General features: G+C 40.9%; 1 protein-coding gene across 3 annotated transcripts in view; it reads left to right on the forward strand.

Annotated features, from left to right (window-relative positions):
* Positions 1-15,809, forward strand: part of LOC144695964 (grainyhead-like protein 3 homolog) — a 92,432-nt gene that overhangs the window by 23,572 nt on the left and 53,051 nt on the right. For all 3 annotated transcript variants that reach the window (XM_078567086.1, XM_078567085.1, XM_078567087.1), the window contains exons 2-6: positions 7,462-7,648; positions 9,380-9,450; positions 10,707-11,028; positions 13,184-13,248; positions 14,100-14,256. In XM_078567086.1, coding sequence (XP_078423212.1) covers positions 7,462-7,648; positions 9,380-9,450; positions 10,707-11,028; positions 13,184-13,248; positions 14,100-14,256 — 802 coding nt within the window. The remainder of the gene's footprint in view (positions 1-7,461; positions 7,649-9,379; positions 9,451-10,706; positions 11,029-13,183; positions 13,249-14,099; positions 14,257-15,809) is intronic.

Consider the following 15,809-nt stretch of genomic DNA (forward strand, 5'->3'; position numbering starts at 1 on the left):
CAGTAAGACCCCAGAGAAGGAAGTAGACAGTGATTTATGATGGAGAGGATAAAGGGTCTGAAGCTTAATTGAGGTCAAAGAGGATGTTGAGATTTCAATTTGCCTGGTTCAGACTAAAATAATAGTTGCAGAAGGGGATAAAATTGGCGGTAAGGGGTTTGTGGCAGGGGCTGAAGACAATGGCCTCAGTCATCCAAATGTTTAACTTGAAGGAAATTGTATCAAAGCAAAAATGCATCTTCCTGCTGTTTCCACTTATGCTGGGAGGATCATTTGTTTTTGTACCGACATCAGGTAAGCAGTGGTGAGCAATGGTGCTGATCGGGGAAGGTTGCAAGCCCAGTGGTTCCTACGTGGAGCCAAGCCGAAGGTAAAAAGTTATGGGAAGGGTGAAACAAATGGTTGATGTATGTGGATGGGCAAGTGGATGGGAAGAATTTTGTGGGGCCTGGAAGGGAGTTCATACGCATTCCATCAGGTCCTCCCCAACACTCACCACCACACCCCCACCACCCGCGCCCCCCCAACCCACCCCTCCCTCCCCCAAACAGGTGAGCACTCTAACCACCCATTTTTAGGACAGATCAAAAATAGCGGCTGGTGAACAGAATAGCATTTGCTGCATTGTGATTTTCAGAGTGGCATCGCCACGTTCCCTCCTGCCTGACAAGGATGCTGAAACCCCTCCCACCACTCCCCCCACCCACTCCCGTAATTTGTGTGCTTTTACAAATCGCAATCACATGTGCATATGAGTTTATTTGTAAGTGTTCCTTTAATTGAGGAAGTAACAGCGGTGAGTGACTACTGAGCCAACTGGTAAATAAGAAAGCCTAAGGTGTATGCGTGACTAATGTAAAGTTTTTTTGGATTAGTGCCAGTGTAGTGTCATTGCTTTCTGATCTTTCAGAGCAATGCAATGACCCAGAATTTCCAACCATGTTCCTGTTCCTATGCTTCTCTACGCGTGATGGAGACCACCTCCTCACAACCTCAGTTGCCAGAACATAGAGCTATGTGCCTTTCTCAGGTCTTTGATTCCCTCAAGAACGTGCAAGCCAGTTAGAACCATCTTTGGATTCTTCTTGGGTTTGAACCCCGAGGCTTCCCTAGTAACATTCTTTTGCTTGAACTTTAAATTTGTTTTTCATGAATTATCTTTAACAAAATCATATGCAACTGCCATTTTGATTTCGGGTTTGTTAAGTTTTCCATCATCAGTGAAACTGAAATATTTTAAATGCTTTAGAAGCTCAATTTTAATTCCCCACCCTCATCTGACTGATGTTGGTGGAATGTTGCTATGATTAGGTAACAACAATAGTTACTCTTATTTGCTTGAAGACTAGATCATTTCTGTACCAAAATCTGTAATACAGCAAGAGGGCTATTTACCTAAAATTTAGTTCATATTGTGAATTGAAAATATTTCTACAATTTGGCTTTTCTGGTTTGATTTTTGGAATAGTCAGTACTAAGAATTTACATTAGCATATTTCTGCACATATGTAATGAAATAAAACTGAAAGATACATGGGCATTCAAAACTGCAAAGGTCATTTGGTTCTCCAAAAGTTAATCACCAGGACACCATGTGCCTTTGCTCATTGCAGTGGTCATTAAAGAAGGGTTGTTAGGCCAGATCCTCTAATTCTGTTTCTGGCAGGGGCCATTGGCCATTGGCTATGCAATTCAAAATCACAGACGTGCTGCCAACAATTTTCTATCTATTAAAATGAAGGTCTGGAAATGCGTAGGCTACACACCTGTCATTACCAGATATGTATTGTTGAGGCTTCCCACTGAGAGTGCAAGCGTGGAATTTTTATGTAATTGATTCACAGGATGTGGGCATCAACATTTATTGCCCATCTTTAATTGCCCTTAAAGTGGTGAACCACCTGCTTGACAACTGAGTGACATGCTAGGCCATTTCAGAGGATGGTCAAGGGTCATGGATTTATAGGATGGTTGCAGCATAGAAGGAGGTCATTCAGCCTGTCACAACCCTGCCAGCTGTCTGCAATGGCACCTCAGCTAATCCCACCACTCCGTCCCTCTACCCTTGCCCTGCAATTGTTAATTTTTTCAGGTGCTTTTCCTATACCCTTCTCAAAATCACAATTGAATTAGCCTTCATTACACTCTCGGGCAGTGCATTCCAGATCCTAACCACGCGCAGTGTAAAATGGTTTTTCCTCATCTTGATGTTGGTTCTTTTGCCAACCACCTCAATTTGGTGTTCTCTGGTTCTCAACACTTCTGCCAGTGGGAAGTTTCTCTCTATCTACTCTGTCTGGACCTCTCATGATTTTGAACAGTTCTATCAAATCGTCTGTTCTCTAAGATGAACAACCCCATTATTTCCAAACTATTCAGTTGAGGCTGAACCAGGGTTTTATAAAGTCAACAGTTATTGAGAATCAATGCTCTTGCTGTGGGTCTGGAATCATATATAAGCCTGTCTGAGTCAGGATGGTATATTTCCTTCCTCAAAGGACATCAGTGAACCAGATGGGTTTCTACAACAATCCCATTGCTTTCTGGTCACCATTATTGATAATAGCTTTCCATCCCAGAGTTATTTAATTAACTGAATTTAAATCCCCTGACTATTGTGGCAGGATTTGAACTCATTCTCCAGATCATCAGAATAGATCACTGGATTACAATTCCAGTAACATAACAACTATAGCCGGGAATTTTTCAACCTCGTTGTAGCGGATCCCACCACGAGAGATTTAGCGACCCAGCCTAAAGTCCATTGCCTTGCGGTGGGACCAGACGATCCCGGTGGCGAATGAGGCTGGATAATCCTGCCCTATGCTACCATTCCAGGCTACCCCCAAGTACTTTTTGATTCAATTATCAGAAGTGCTTTGTTTCATTGATTGATTCGTTGTTTGATTGGCAAGGACTTTGTCGCCATTAGAGAGAAATACATTTTTCTCCTGTGTTTACTGCAAAGTCCAGCCATTGCCACAATGGTATAATATTTTGTTTGTACATTTTTATATAGAATTGTCAATTGTAAATTTGTATTTGGTATTGCTGAACTTATCTGAAAATATCGACTTCAAAAGAATTAAGAGGTTCAAAGCTGGATCTTCAACCAGTTCAATAGGACTACCTTAAATGTAGTGTAAGTATTTTAATTATTAATTCTCAGCCCTGGTAAAGGCTCAGCTTCCAGATTGTCGGAGACAAGGCTTGGTTATACTGCCTTCAGTTGGTTTCTCACTTACATATCCATGGCTTCTTTTCCCGCTCCAGCACCATTACCTCCAGCATCTTCCAGGGGTCTATTTGTGGGTTTTCCCGATCTCATCTACAGGCTGCCTCTTGGTGACACCATCTGAAGATATGGGGATAAGAAACATACAGTTCTGAGAAGAGGATTGAGATATTGGGACTATTCCCATTAATATAAAGAGCAAAGGGGATGTTTAAAAGATATTTTCAATAGTATGTGAAGGGTTTTGATAAGAGTGAATAAGCAGACAAGGGATTACCAATTTAAAATCTGATAAATGAGGTTGGGAGAAATTTGTTTACACAGGGAGAACATGGAATGTTTTGTTACCAGCAGTTGAGGAAGAAATTATTGCAACTCTTAAGGGAGATTTGGGTAATTCTTTTAAAACAATAAGATATATAGCTATGAAGGAGAACGTGAGACAACTGGATTAGTTATGGAGTGCTCTAGCAAAGAGCTGGCACAAGTACAAAGAGCTAAATGACTTAATTCTGTGCTATAAATTATCCGGATCTATGGAGTATTAATGTAAATGACATATTGCCGAAGATAAATTACCTCAATGGAGAATAAAATTGGGTGGAATGTAAAACTGGTGGTGGATCCAATCCTGCCAGATTCCTGTCGGGCAGGTTTGGTTAAAATCAACCTCTTTCTCGTCGGGGTTTTCTGCTTGTGCTATCTTTGGTCTTTGATTTTCCTCTGATTTATTTCAAGGGACAGGAACATCAAGAGTTAGTAAGTGGAGAAGCAGAAGATGTAGTCAGTTGGCTGGAATTTTCCATTCTGGTGTCTACGTTCGGTGGCAGGCGCGGAGGTCCAGACAGAGTAGATAGAGAGAAACTTCCCATTGGCGGAAGTGCTGAGAACCAGAGAACACCAAATTGAGATGGTTGGCATAAGAACCAACAGCAAGATAAGGAAAAACCATTTTACACTGCGCGTGGTTAGGATCTGGAATGCACTGCCTGAGTGTGTGATTTCCACTGTGGGGTTCAGCTTGCACTGTTCAGCTCATTACATATGCATCCGCGAGGAGCTTGCCAATTCTTATGGTGGGGCAAGCTGGGAGTAGCCGTCCCTGCCAATACCTCATGCGTTCGAAGGTCTGGAAGCCATGTTTAAAGGGCACATGGACAGCCAGCACTATCCCTTCCACTGTTGTCCGGCCACTGCTCCACCCTTCCCAGCTAACCCTTCCTCCCTTCCTTGGTCATCCTCCACACAACTTGCACTGCCACCACCTGCTCTCCAGCATAGGCCAGCATTTACAGACACTCCCTGAGGACAATGAAGGTGCACACCATTTATGTGCAGTCGTAGAAGTGAACGTTCTGATTTCTCACTGGCGGGGAACATAATTTAGAGGGAGAACTTAATTCTGGAGAGGTAGCCTTTTAAGGAGTATGCATGACATGCTAATGCATGCAAAAGGGTTCCCCGACATTGTTCATCGGGAAGCTTGACCCACCTTTAACCCACCTTTAAAGTCCCGAGAACTTAATTCCTGAAGTCCATTCCGCCATCGGGAAACTGATTTTTTTACCTCGCGCCAAATTACGTTCCCTCACCCACCAGCTTCCCGCTGCTGGCGGACCAAAAGATTCCCCGTATGTCTGCTTTTATCCTTGATGATGTTAATCAGATGTTCTGATTAAATAAGCTCGGGCCATTAAGGTGTGTGCCTTTAGAAGAGAGCGAAACAGTTATAAAAAAGAACTGGGATAGCTAAAAATGATCCTTTTCAGGAGATTCTTAAGTAGTGGCTTAAGTGGATTCTGTACAAAAATGTGATAAATATGAATTGTTTCGTTTGACTTCATGCTCTGTTCTTGAGGGAACAGATGGAGGAGTGAATATCTCCTTTCATCATTGGGAAACTATTTCAAACCCAGGCCAGAGAATGATTTTCGCTCCCTGGCCGATTTCTAAGTGAATTTGGATGTTTAATTCACTTCCTAGTTGGCATGCAGTTCAAAGCTGCAGAATTTGATGGAAAAAAATGGCAGCTTTACCTCAATGAGCCTCAAAAGTATTTAGAAATGTGAATGTTGCGCTATTGTACCGAAGAATAAACTTGCAGTGAAGGCACATTTTTGAGACAGAGTAGCAAAACTTTTTCCTCAATTGGAGATGTACTGTAACTTGCCTGGCAATGGTAATAGTCCTGAAGGCACAAAATGAAAATGTATCCTACTAACACAGAAACCCTCATCTTTGAAAAACACTCCAAAAGGACCAATGAAAAGTTTCCTTGGTTTGGCATTATGATGAAAATAAGCATGGTCTGTTCCCAGCAGGCTCAGTCTCTGTATCCTCCAGTCAGATAGAGGCACCAGATGTAGGATCAAAGTACTGCATTCATATTGTGTGATAACTGAAAATGTCATAGGAACAGAGTCGGTTTCAAGGGATGAGAGACAAAACTGGAACAATGTCTGATGTGGTGCAGTTGTCAGATGACAACCCATTAGAGAGCGACGTAGCTCTTCTTCATCTCTCTTGGAAAGTCAATTCGACATTTGGCAGAAAACAATGAGGTCTTTTCTCCAAAGTGCTCGCCCCTAGCCTGTTTTGACTTATAGATTCCCAATTTAAAAAGGTCTGTAACCATATTGAACATTTCTTGAATTTGACAGAAATATGCAATTTTGCATACAGGGCAATGTTTTGGTTTCAAATTCTTTCAATGATGGCCATTTTGTCATCTGTTCCAGTAATCCACTGCAAAATCCCATGTCTAACATTTTAAAATAGAAAAGAAACCAAATTATGTACCTACATCTCAAATGTACCTACAACTTAAAAGCATGTTTTATGGGAGGAATACCTCCTTTTGAAATAACTTGAGTTCCCTGATGCTTATTTGCTTAACACAATTGTTTTACTGCAAAAGAACTTGATACAATGTAAGGTAGTGCCTTTAAGAGGATTATATTGTGTTAATTCTGGATGAGAGTCAGGAATGAAACCACTATCTCAGAAAGATCAAAGCCTTGCAGATTGCATGCAGATAGAAATATTCTGTGGGTATTTCATATTTTTCTTTAGAAGGTAGATTTGTGAACAAGATTGTTGATAGAAGCTTGCGAAAACAGAATGTTGGAGAGCAGCAATGAGCCCTGGAGTTAAAGTGTCACTGAGGGGTGTGACAAGGCTTGGCCTTTGTGCTATATTTTAAAATAGCATGGAGAATAAATAATATTGAAATAGAACAAGTTATCATCACATTAGTGCCATTCAACCAAGCATTGACAAATAGGCCTGGTTCTATTCAAAATTATTGGGGTGTTTTACACAGGGCGGGGAGGCCGTATTGCTCACCCCCTCCCCACCCACTGCAAATGATGGCAGAGGTGGAATGAGGCCCTTAGCAGGTCAACATACAGGTCACTGTATTATGGGGCAGCTCAGGGGTAGGTGGGAAGGCAATGGTATAGCCACCCATTCTATTTCATTTGCCCCATGCCTGCAAATACACTGCAGGGGTCGTAAAAGTCCCCCCATTATTTTTTGAATGATGGATGACACTTTACAGCAATATGGTATACTTGTGCTAATTATTTCTTCATTTCTGTTATGTGTTGAAGTCCTCTGTCCTCTATTCTTTTTCATTCACATAATGCTACACCTTTTACTGCACAGTCACAACTGTTCTTAGTTTTTATATCAGCCTTTTTGAAATGTTTAACTGCATTGGTCATGGCTTCATTACAGACATAAACAGCACTGACACCCTGTCATACATATCCCTCTAGGCTCAATGTCATCATGGGGAAGGGACATGTTCATCAGAATCTGATAGCATTCCACTTATCCATTGGTAATGATCCAATCCTTGGAGTCTGAGGTACACTGAACATACCCTTGGATTCAGCAGACAATTCAAAATTCCATGAAATCAGCTTTTTTTTTTCACTATTGCTGATCTCATCGATCAAGTAACTTTGGCTCAAACCTGCTCTTGAACTGTCTGCTCAGAAGTAGGAAAAATATCTTTCTCCAATCAGCCATGTTTTCATTGGATCTCCGCAAATGGGGAATCGAGACTGTGTGGCACCACATGTTCATCGACCACGGCACTTCCCTTGAGTAATAGTTATCTGTATTTTTTTGCCTCATTTGTAAACAGCCATTTTGGTTAATTTGTCTCAATTATGTCAGGTTACTTGTTTTTCACTGTAATTATGATTAATTTATTTCAGTTTGAGGCCTGTGATGGTGCTCCACAATGAAGGGGTTAATTTCCAACTACATTCTCTCAACAACGAGGACGAAGCTTGGAAAAACTACCTGGAAAATCCATTAACTGCAGCAACAAAGGCCATGATGAGCATCAATGGTGATGATGAAAGTGTAGCTGCTTTGAGTTTCCTCTATGACTATTATAAGGTATTTGTTTTGATTGAAAGGTATGTGGTCAAAGGTGTAAACTTATTTGAATAAAACGGGTTTTTCACTTAGTAAAAAAATCTCAATTGCCTTCTGTACAAAATAGTTCAATGACATCAGAAAGACTAACATGATATGCTGCAAATTTTGATCCACTCCCTTTCCTTTGTGATTCTATATTTCTCTGAAAGTCCATGATTGCACACCCTAAAAGGGCAGTCGGTCCAAACAGTGAATGTTAATACCAATAGCACCATAATTACCCAGAGGCATGTGGATCCTCAGCCAATGATTTATTCAAGGCAGAGATTCATAGTTTTTTGGATACTAAGGGAATCAAGGGACATGAGGATAGTGTGGGAAGGTGGACTGGAAGTAGAAGATCAGCCATGTTTTCATTCGATGGCAGGGTGGGCGGGTCAAAGGGCTGAATGGCCTACTCCTGCTCCTATTTCTTATTTTTTTCTCTGTTCAAACTGTTCCTTGACCTATTTGGCAATAAGCATGAACTCCACAAATCAGTTCGTTTAACATTTATCTGAGTATCACTTTGCCCTAGGATTTTAACTTAATTTGTCTTGTCAAAATTTCAATTCTCCATTTAATAAAAAAAAACACTTAGAGAGTTTTCCCATGCTCCATTTACTAGCCAAATTGAGATAAAAGTGATCAAAACAATGATTTTCTAGCTTTCCAAACATCAGGTAGTACAGTGGGCTCTACAAATGAAGCTTCTGCTCTACTGTATCTTCCCATATGAAACTAAACGTTCTCCTTCATTACAGTGCTTTACCTGAACTGTCTAAGCTGAAAGATGGACTAGTTTCTATTTTATTGTTTTTGACCTGTAAGTCCTTTCAGTTGGATAAGAGGAAATTTGTGCTGCTCATATCATTGTGTTGTGCAACTCATCATGAATAGAATTAACACCCTGACCACACACCCAGTATCCTTTTGTTTTTGCCCTGCTTACATGGTAGGATGTCACGCCATAAATTCCTCTGACAAGTGCAATGGAATTGGAAGGTTTGAGATGCCACTATGGTCAGGGAGAACTGTGTTTTTTGCCAAATAAAATTTAGCTCAATTTAAGATACAGTTGGCAATTTCTACCATTAACAATTGACATTGAAACAAAACACAGGCCAACGTCTATTTGATAGGATGGGCAATGCTCAAGTGGGCCATGAGCGCTGGCTTGGGTTCAGCTGAATGGCCTGTTTCTGTGCTGCATGTCCTCTGAAATCCTATATAAAAGGTTGCTGCATGTAATGGCCCACCAACCAACTAAGAAATTCATAGATACATCAAAAAACCTACATGAGTGCAAATCAGGGCTGCTATGCGATTATTTGTTCTCTTTAGATCAGGGAAGAGAGATGTGAATGCAGGGGAGAGATGAGAGGCTTTCGAATGTCACACTTGAGATATGCATATTGAGCTTGCAAAACAACAGTAACACCACTGTAAAATATGCTACAAATTTCGAGAAACATGAAGGAAACCACGTAAATAGTTTATTATCACATTCTCAAAAGTCAGATAAGATCCAAGTTACTCAGTTCACATGAGCTGATATGAACAAGCTGTGGTTGAACCCTCCTAAGTATGTGTTATTCTACAATTACTATCGGCAGTTCAAACTGACGCCTGCCGACTGGTAACTTTTTTGCCAATCTCAACAGCTTCCTGTGTTCATTTTTTTGAAATGTGATGTTACCTCTGTTATAGGTCCCAAAGCAGGAAAGAATTCTTCTGCCTGGAAAAGTACCTCGCCAATGTGAACCGAATTTAGTGAAGAGGTATGAGATATGTTTAGACCTTGATGGTTCTTTTCTCCCACTGACAGGCCACGTCACATTTCACTCGGGTGAAAATGGCAGAAAACACTGCGCTGAATTCCCATGTGGGCAAACACTTTTTTCCATTTTCTATCCCAAGTGGTGTTTTGTCTGTAGAGCCAGGGGCATATTTTTTTTCCTTTTAAGTGGAAGCAAAAATGTGCAAGAAATGAACCGCCTATCTCAGAGCCAGGGTCAAGCGAACGTCTCTCCCCAAAAATCATCAAAATGACAATGTACCATTTTGTGCCCCGTTTTGAAGATAATGGTGCAGAGCCGAGTGCCCCAGCTGAGTGCGCCTCAATATTCCCAGCCAGAGGCCGAGTCTATGTTAGCATTTGCCTGGCAGACTGCAAGGGAAATGATTCCATAGGAACAGCCCCAGTGTCTGCCACAGTATTGTGTCACCCAGATACCTTCCAGGTCAGAAGACGGAAGAGGCATTGCGGGGGATTGGGGGGGGGGGGTGGGGGGGAGCGGGGAGGGGGTGGTGTCAGGGGTCAGGGGAGCCGGAGGGGTATCCAACCTCAGGAATGGTGGGACCAGGTGGGGTAGTGGCCCCAGGCTAGTTTTGTGGAGCAGCAGGTACACTCCTGCTCCTCCTAGCTCCACAAAAATACAGTAAAACTTACTTTTGGGATCACCTTTGTCTCCTTCCCATTTTGTTCTAAAATGACAGTTGGGGTTCCATGTATGGCACCATAAGGAAAGTGAAAGAAACCTTAAATAATCTCTGCTGGTGCTGGATCCTCTTCTCAATGTCTTGACCTCATAGGAAAGCTACAGGAGCTTCCCCACTTCTGGCCAGTGTTAAAGAGATGGCTTCACACTGCATATTTAAAGATTAGCTTCAGCCTGGTGCTCTTGCCGCTTGTTGAAAAATGTGACAAACGTTAAAATCAGGATTAATGAAAGAGAGGGAGGAAATCAGTGGGTAATTTGCCAGGAGCATTTTGACTGTCCACCTGCCTGGTATCCTCCAGACCGATAGAGGTAAAATTGTACCCGCTCTTACACTGGGAGGAGTCCACTGAATGCCCTCCTCACTAGCCGGCCGACCCACTCTGTCACTGGAAGCCAGTTGGAACTCACTGGCTCGTTTCCTCACTGAAATGAGTGTTTGGCGTTGAAAGGCCTCAAGCAAATGAAAAACCCAATAAACTGAGGGGGGGAAAGCTTGATTCAATGCCTTTTTCACAAATGCGTTTCATTTACAGGAGTAGCACTGGAACTGGATTTGAATTTGATGACATGATATCTCTGGATAGTCCTGTTCAAACTATGAAACTTTTGTCTGAAGATATCACCATGTCAACAGAGTACCCTGATCCAACCAGAAGACCTCACCGGCTGCATTCAGATTCTGTCTTTACAACTCCCAAATCTCAGCCACAGTTGGATAACTACACCATTATTCCCGCGGATCTATATGACTGCAATCTAACTGATTCATTTGATAATATTTTAATGACTCAACCACCACAAAGGTGGGCTCCTGAGAACAGTTTCAAAGATGCATTCAAGGACATATCGCCTGAGGTAGGTTTAGCTTTCATAGTAATACAAATATTTACTAAAGTAATTGTTTATGAAAATGAGCTAACTTATAACATTTTAGTCAGGTTAAGACCCAAATGATTAATTTTGGTACCAGTATAAATTATTTGTGTACCAATGGATTGTGCAATAAATCAGTTATACAACAGGTCCAGGCCTGTGTTTCTACTCTTGGCATGGTCTTGATCTTCATTTGGTCACTGTGGGAAGATATAATAATGGAGGACATTTACCTTCCCTGTTCTCACAGCCCTCCCTGATGGTTGGCTCGACAGGGGACTTGAATTGAGTCAGGATGTGCTTTCAGATAAGTGATGACACAATATGAAGAAAAGAAATCTCAGGGAGAAAATAGTGTCAAAGAGAAGAGAGGATTAAAATTAATTATTGCAGTCAAGGAATTAACTAACAAAGCAGTAGTGTAGCTGGAATGGATGACTGTTCCTGTGTTTCTGCGGTGGAGAAGGGATGGATGAGCGAAGGATGTGGAAGGTAGCAGAACAGAATTGAATAAACAAATGGACGAATATTCTGGAGTTTTGCTTGATAATGTTTGGGGCTCAATGAGGTATTTACGCATAGATAATATCTACCTAAACTTATCTCGTGACATTACAGCCATTGGTAATAAATTAGTCCTGGTTATAGAACTAACAGAAAGTGACAAACTTAAATTGTTTATTTACTGATAAAGCTGAAGATGGCTCAATTCAAAAAAGAAGTAAGTTTGAAAGTTTAGCGACTTAGTCACCAATATATAATTTTGAAGAATTACTGTGCTCTGTAGCTTTTGAATCTGAACTTAACAGTAAGAGAATCTAATATCAAGTTAAATAAGAAATTGAAAGCTGAAGTTACAAAGTGAAGTTATTTTCCCTACCAATGTTAACTTGTTTATTCAGCTATATTCAGTTGTTGCTGTCCCTCAGTATTTATTTTTCATGGTTATCAAAACTCTCTTGATTGTCTTTAAATGGTTTCATAATGTAAATCTCAGGAGAGTTAAAATTGCATGGGTGCCAACATGCAAATCTATTGCTCACTTGGGCTTCTAACATAGACTGATCCCACTGTGTGATTAAACCGTGCCCAGTGTGTTTTGATGCAAAGCAAAGCTTGCTGTAATCGCAGCCCCTACATCAGAAGATCACGCACTGTTGCACAAAGGTGTCATTTTACCATTTCCCATGCCAACAGCCCTCAGGCTATTCTGGCATAGTGGTGTTGTCACTGGACTAGCATTCCAGAGACCTAGGGTAATGCTATGGGGGAACTGAGATCAAATCCCACTGTGGCAGATGGTGGAATTATAAGTCTGATGATAACCACAAAACCATTGCTGATTGTTGTAAAAACCCATCACTAATGTCCTTTAGAGAAGGAAATCTGCTGTCTTCACCTGTTTTGGCCTACATGTGACTCCAGACCCACAGCATTGTTGGTTGGTTGGCTCTTAACAGCCCTGTGAATGAGAGCAACTAGGGATGCTGGCCTAGCCAGTGATGCCCACATCTCATGAACAAATATTAAAAAAATTGAGATTGGTGCCAAATAAAATTTAATAAGGGGCTTGGATGCTAGATTCAAACCACTCATTTCAAGTAAAATATTTTTATATTATATATATTTTATTTTATATTTTTAGAACTAATCATCTCACCACTCTGAATTAGATTTGGACCCAGAGCCCAGAAATGAAAGACCAAGGTTCAAGGTTATTGGTCACTCTAGCCCTAACAGATCTGTTACAGAACTGGAGAAAAGAGTAGGAGGAATAAGACATTTACTGTGATATATTAGATGTTCCACTTGATGGTAACCATGCCAGTATTGGTGAACTGGACCATCTGAATTGAGGAGATCGTGGATTAAAGATTAACGTAAATCACAATTATTCCCTTTGCAACAAGACTTTCTCAATGGATGAGTTTACTGGTCCTGGCCAAACATTTAAGAGGAAATTACTAGGCCCTGAGAAGATAACCAAAGAATACTATTGATATGTTGGCACCATGGCAATGCACATGGACAGACGTGGCTATATGAAAAGGAAAGCACAAACTGGACAGTGGAAAATGTGGGCAAATAATACTATAAATGTAACCAATTTAAAAATCTCTTCCATTTCTTTAAACAGGCCTTTCTTAATGATTTGATAAGACCATCCTGTGATGAGGAAGATGTTACAAATAGTAAACCAAGGTAGGTATATTCTCTCTCAGTTTGCGCCATTAGGTAAAGCACTTTTAAAGAAATATACATCCTATTTCAATATTTTATGAAAACACGTTTTGTCAAGGTTTGGCTTTTGATAGGGGTGGTGTGGAAGAAGGATACAAAACAAAATTTTAAACCCCCTGGGATCTTAGTTACACAATGTTCTGATAAGCTGGATGAAGTATTTATGTGATGCCAAATAATGGTGCTCTCTTAAAAAAATAATGGAATTTCCAAACAGAACGCGGAACCTATATCAGCTCTGAATGGTTTTCCATTAACCTTAAACCATCTTGTTGATTTTTATTTACCATTTGCAAGCAAAAATATTACAATTCTGGGCATAGCTGGAGCTTTAACTGGAATTAATCAGCTTGACAAAATTTTCTTGATGTAACCTGTAAAGTACATGTTTCATAGCAAATAGTGACAGTGATTAATAAAAGTCTCCCATTGCCTTGCTCTGAGTTCCTACATCATAGACATGAAAGCAAGGCCAAGTCTGAATTTGTTTTAATTGACACAATTTTCTGATTTTGAGCTGCCGGAGAAAAGCTTTGCCTGCTGGTTGTGCACAACATATTAGAAATTAATAGAATGCGTAAAACCATCCTAGAAACTTTCAGCACAGCAGGAGGCCATTCAACCCCTCGTGTCAGTGCTGGCACATATATTCAAATCATTAGAAAATCACATACACGTGTGGTCAAGTGTCTGATATCGGCTGCCAGCAGCCACAGCTTCCCGAAGGAGGGTAAAATTGGAAAAACTGCCCCTTAGGTGTTCAAAAAAAAATGGCAAAATTGTTTTAAGATACGCTTGTCCTCATTTTTAAGGGTGGATTTCGAATGTATGCTGGAAGCACCTAAATCTGTCAACCAGAAACCAGGGGAGGAGTCGATGGGTTACCTCAACAAAGGACAGTTTTACCCCATCACACTGAGAGCTGTGGAAGGTGACAAATGTCTGCAAGCGTCCTCAACCAAAGTTCGAGTAAGACATTTTAGATTCTGCACCTTGGCTTCATTAACCCAGATTTCCTTTTGCACTGCCAGCTAAATTTGATGTTCAGCTGATACGTTTTCACACCTGCTCGATCTTGTAGAAACACTTTAAGTTGTTTATAAATTTGTATGCTCATCGTTAACATGGACACCGAACGTGCCCTCTTAGGATGGAGCCTCGCCTGCTGGAATTGCACATCAGTGTTCTCCATCCATTAACACCAGGAGCACGTCAATTTGACGCATGCTCGGCATCTTCCTGAGCTGAAAGAATGCATGGATTAAATGCTATTTCCATATTAGAAACGTGGACTGGGATTTTCCGGCCCCCCGCTGGCGGTATCTTCCTGTCCCGCCGAAGTGAATGGAAGTTTGAGTGGTCCGCCGCATCCGCCGCGCCGGGGCCGGAAGGTTTTCCTCGTGGTTTTCATGGGGAAAGAAAAGTTTACCAAACGTTTTCTATTTGTTTGCAAATGCGTAATGTCACATTGCAGATCATGGCCATTTCACGTTGTTTCACAACGTCGCTTCTACACGAGGTCCTTACAACAGAAATGACACCTGATCTTTTCCCACCCCATAAAAAAAAGATTTTACCAAACACTTATGAAGGTGAAGCCCCTCTGATTAAGCAAGTTCTACACCTATGTACCACATTCATTTTGAAGCTTCAGATTTTTTAAGAGTCAGACAGGGAGTTCGGGTATAGCAACGTTTTGAATGAATTCTACTACTAAAGTGACAAAGGATTCATATCAGAATTAACAGATAAGTGTGATGTGTCAGCACTCACTAGTCAATAGTTATACTTCTTAGCAGCACTTCAACTTGCCCAGTGAGCAAAGGGAGGTCACCAGGTTTAATCACATAAATGTGAAAAGAAGCATTTTCTAAGGCAACAAATATGATGGGAACCCAGTTTGTAAATCCGGTCCGTAGTGGAGAGAAGTCTATGAAGAGTGTCACTTATACCAAGTCACTCATCCCGATTTTAGCAATCTCCAGAATCGTGATGTCAGGCAATCTTTTACGTGTTATCTTCGGAGAGTTTTTTGAATGTCAGAAATATTTTCATATGGTGTCAAGAAACCAATAACTTTCTTATTTAGTACTCATTGTTTGATATCTTCCGATACAGTTCATCAAGTGCACTGTTGTCTTGGATACCGCTGAATTTATTACTAGGGTAACAGTATCTTAGATTGTTCTAAACTATTGTCATAAACTGACAGCTTCATAATCTAGGATTAAAAATGATGGGCGGGATCCTTTATCGGATTGCTAACTTAAGTTTTGCCTTCAGAAAGCAAAACAAGCAAATGTCAGAAATCTGAAAAGTCAAAACTGAAAATGTTGGCAGCACTCAGTGGTTCAGTCTGTGTTTGTGGAGAGAACAAATGACAATTGGGGTGGACCCCTCCTTTGTTGAAGGCCCCACACCTAAAATAATAACTGGGCCGTTCTTCTCACAGGTGCTGTGCATGTGGATGAAATTCAGCAAAGCATGTTGAAAGGTGGCATGTTTAAACTGTAAAGCTTTAA

The sequence above is a fragment of the Cetorhinus maximus genome, chromosome 21, assembly GCF_964194155.1.
Source record: "Cetorhinus maximus chromosome 21, sCetMax3.hap1.1, whole genome shotgun sequence".
NCBI classification, from domain to species: Eukaryota; Metazoa; Chordata; class Chondrichthyes; order Lamniformes; family Cetorhinidae; genus Cetorhinus; species Cetorhinus maximus.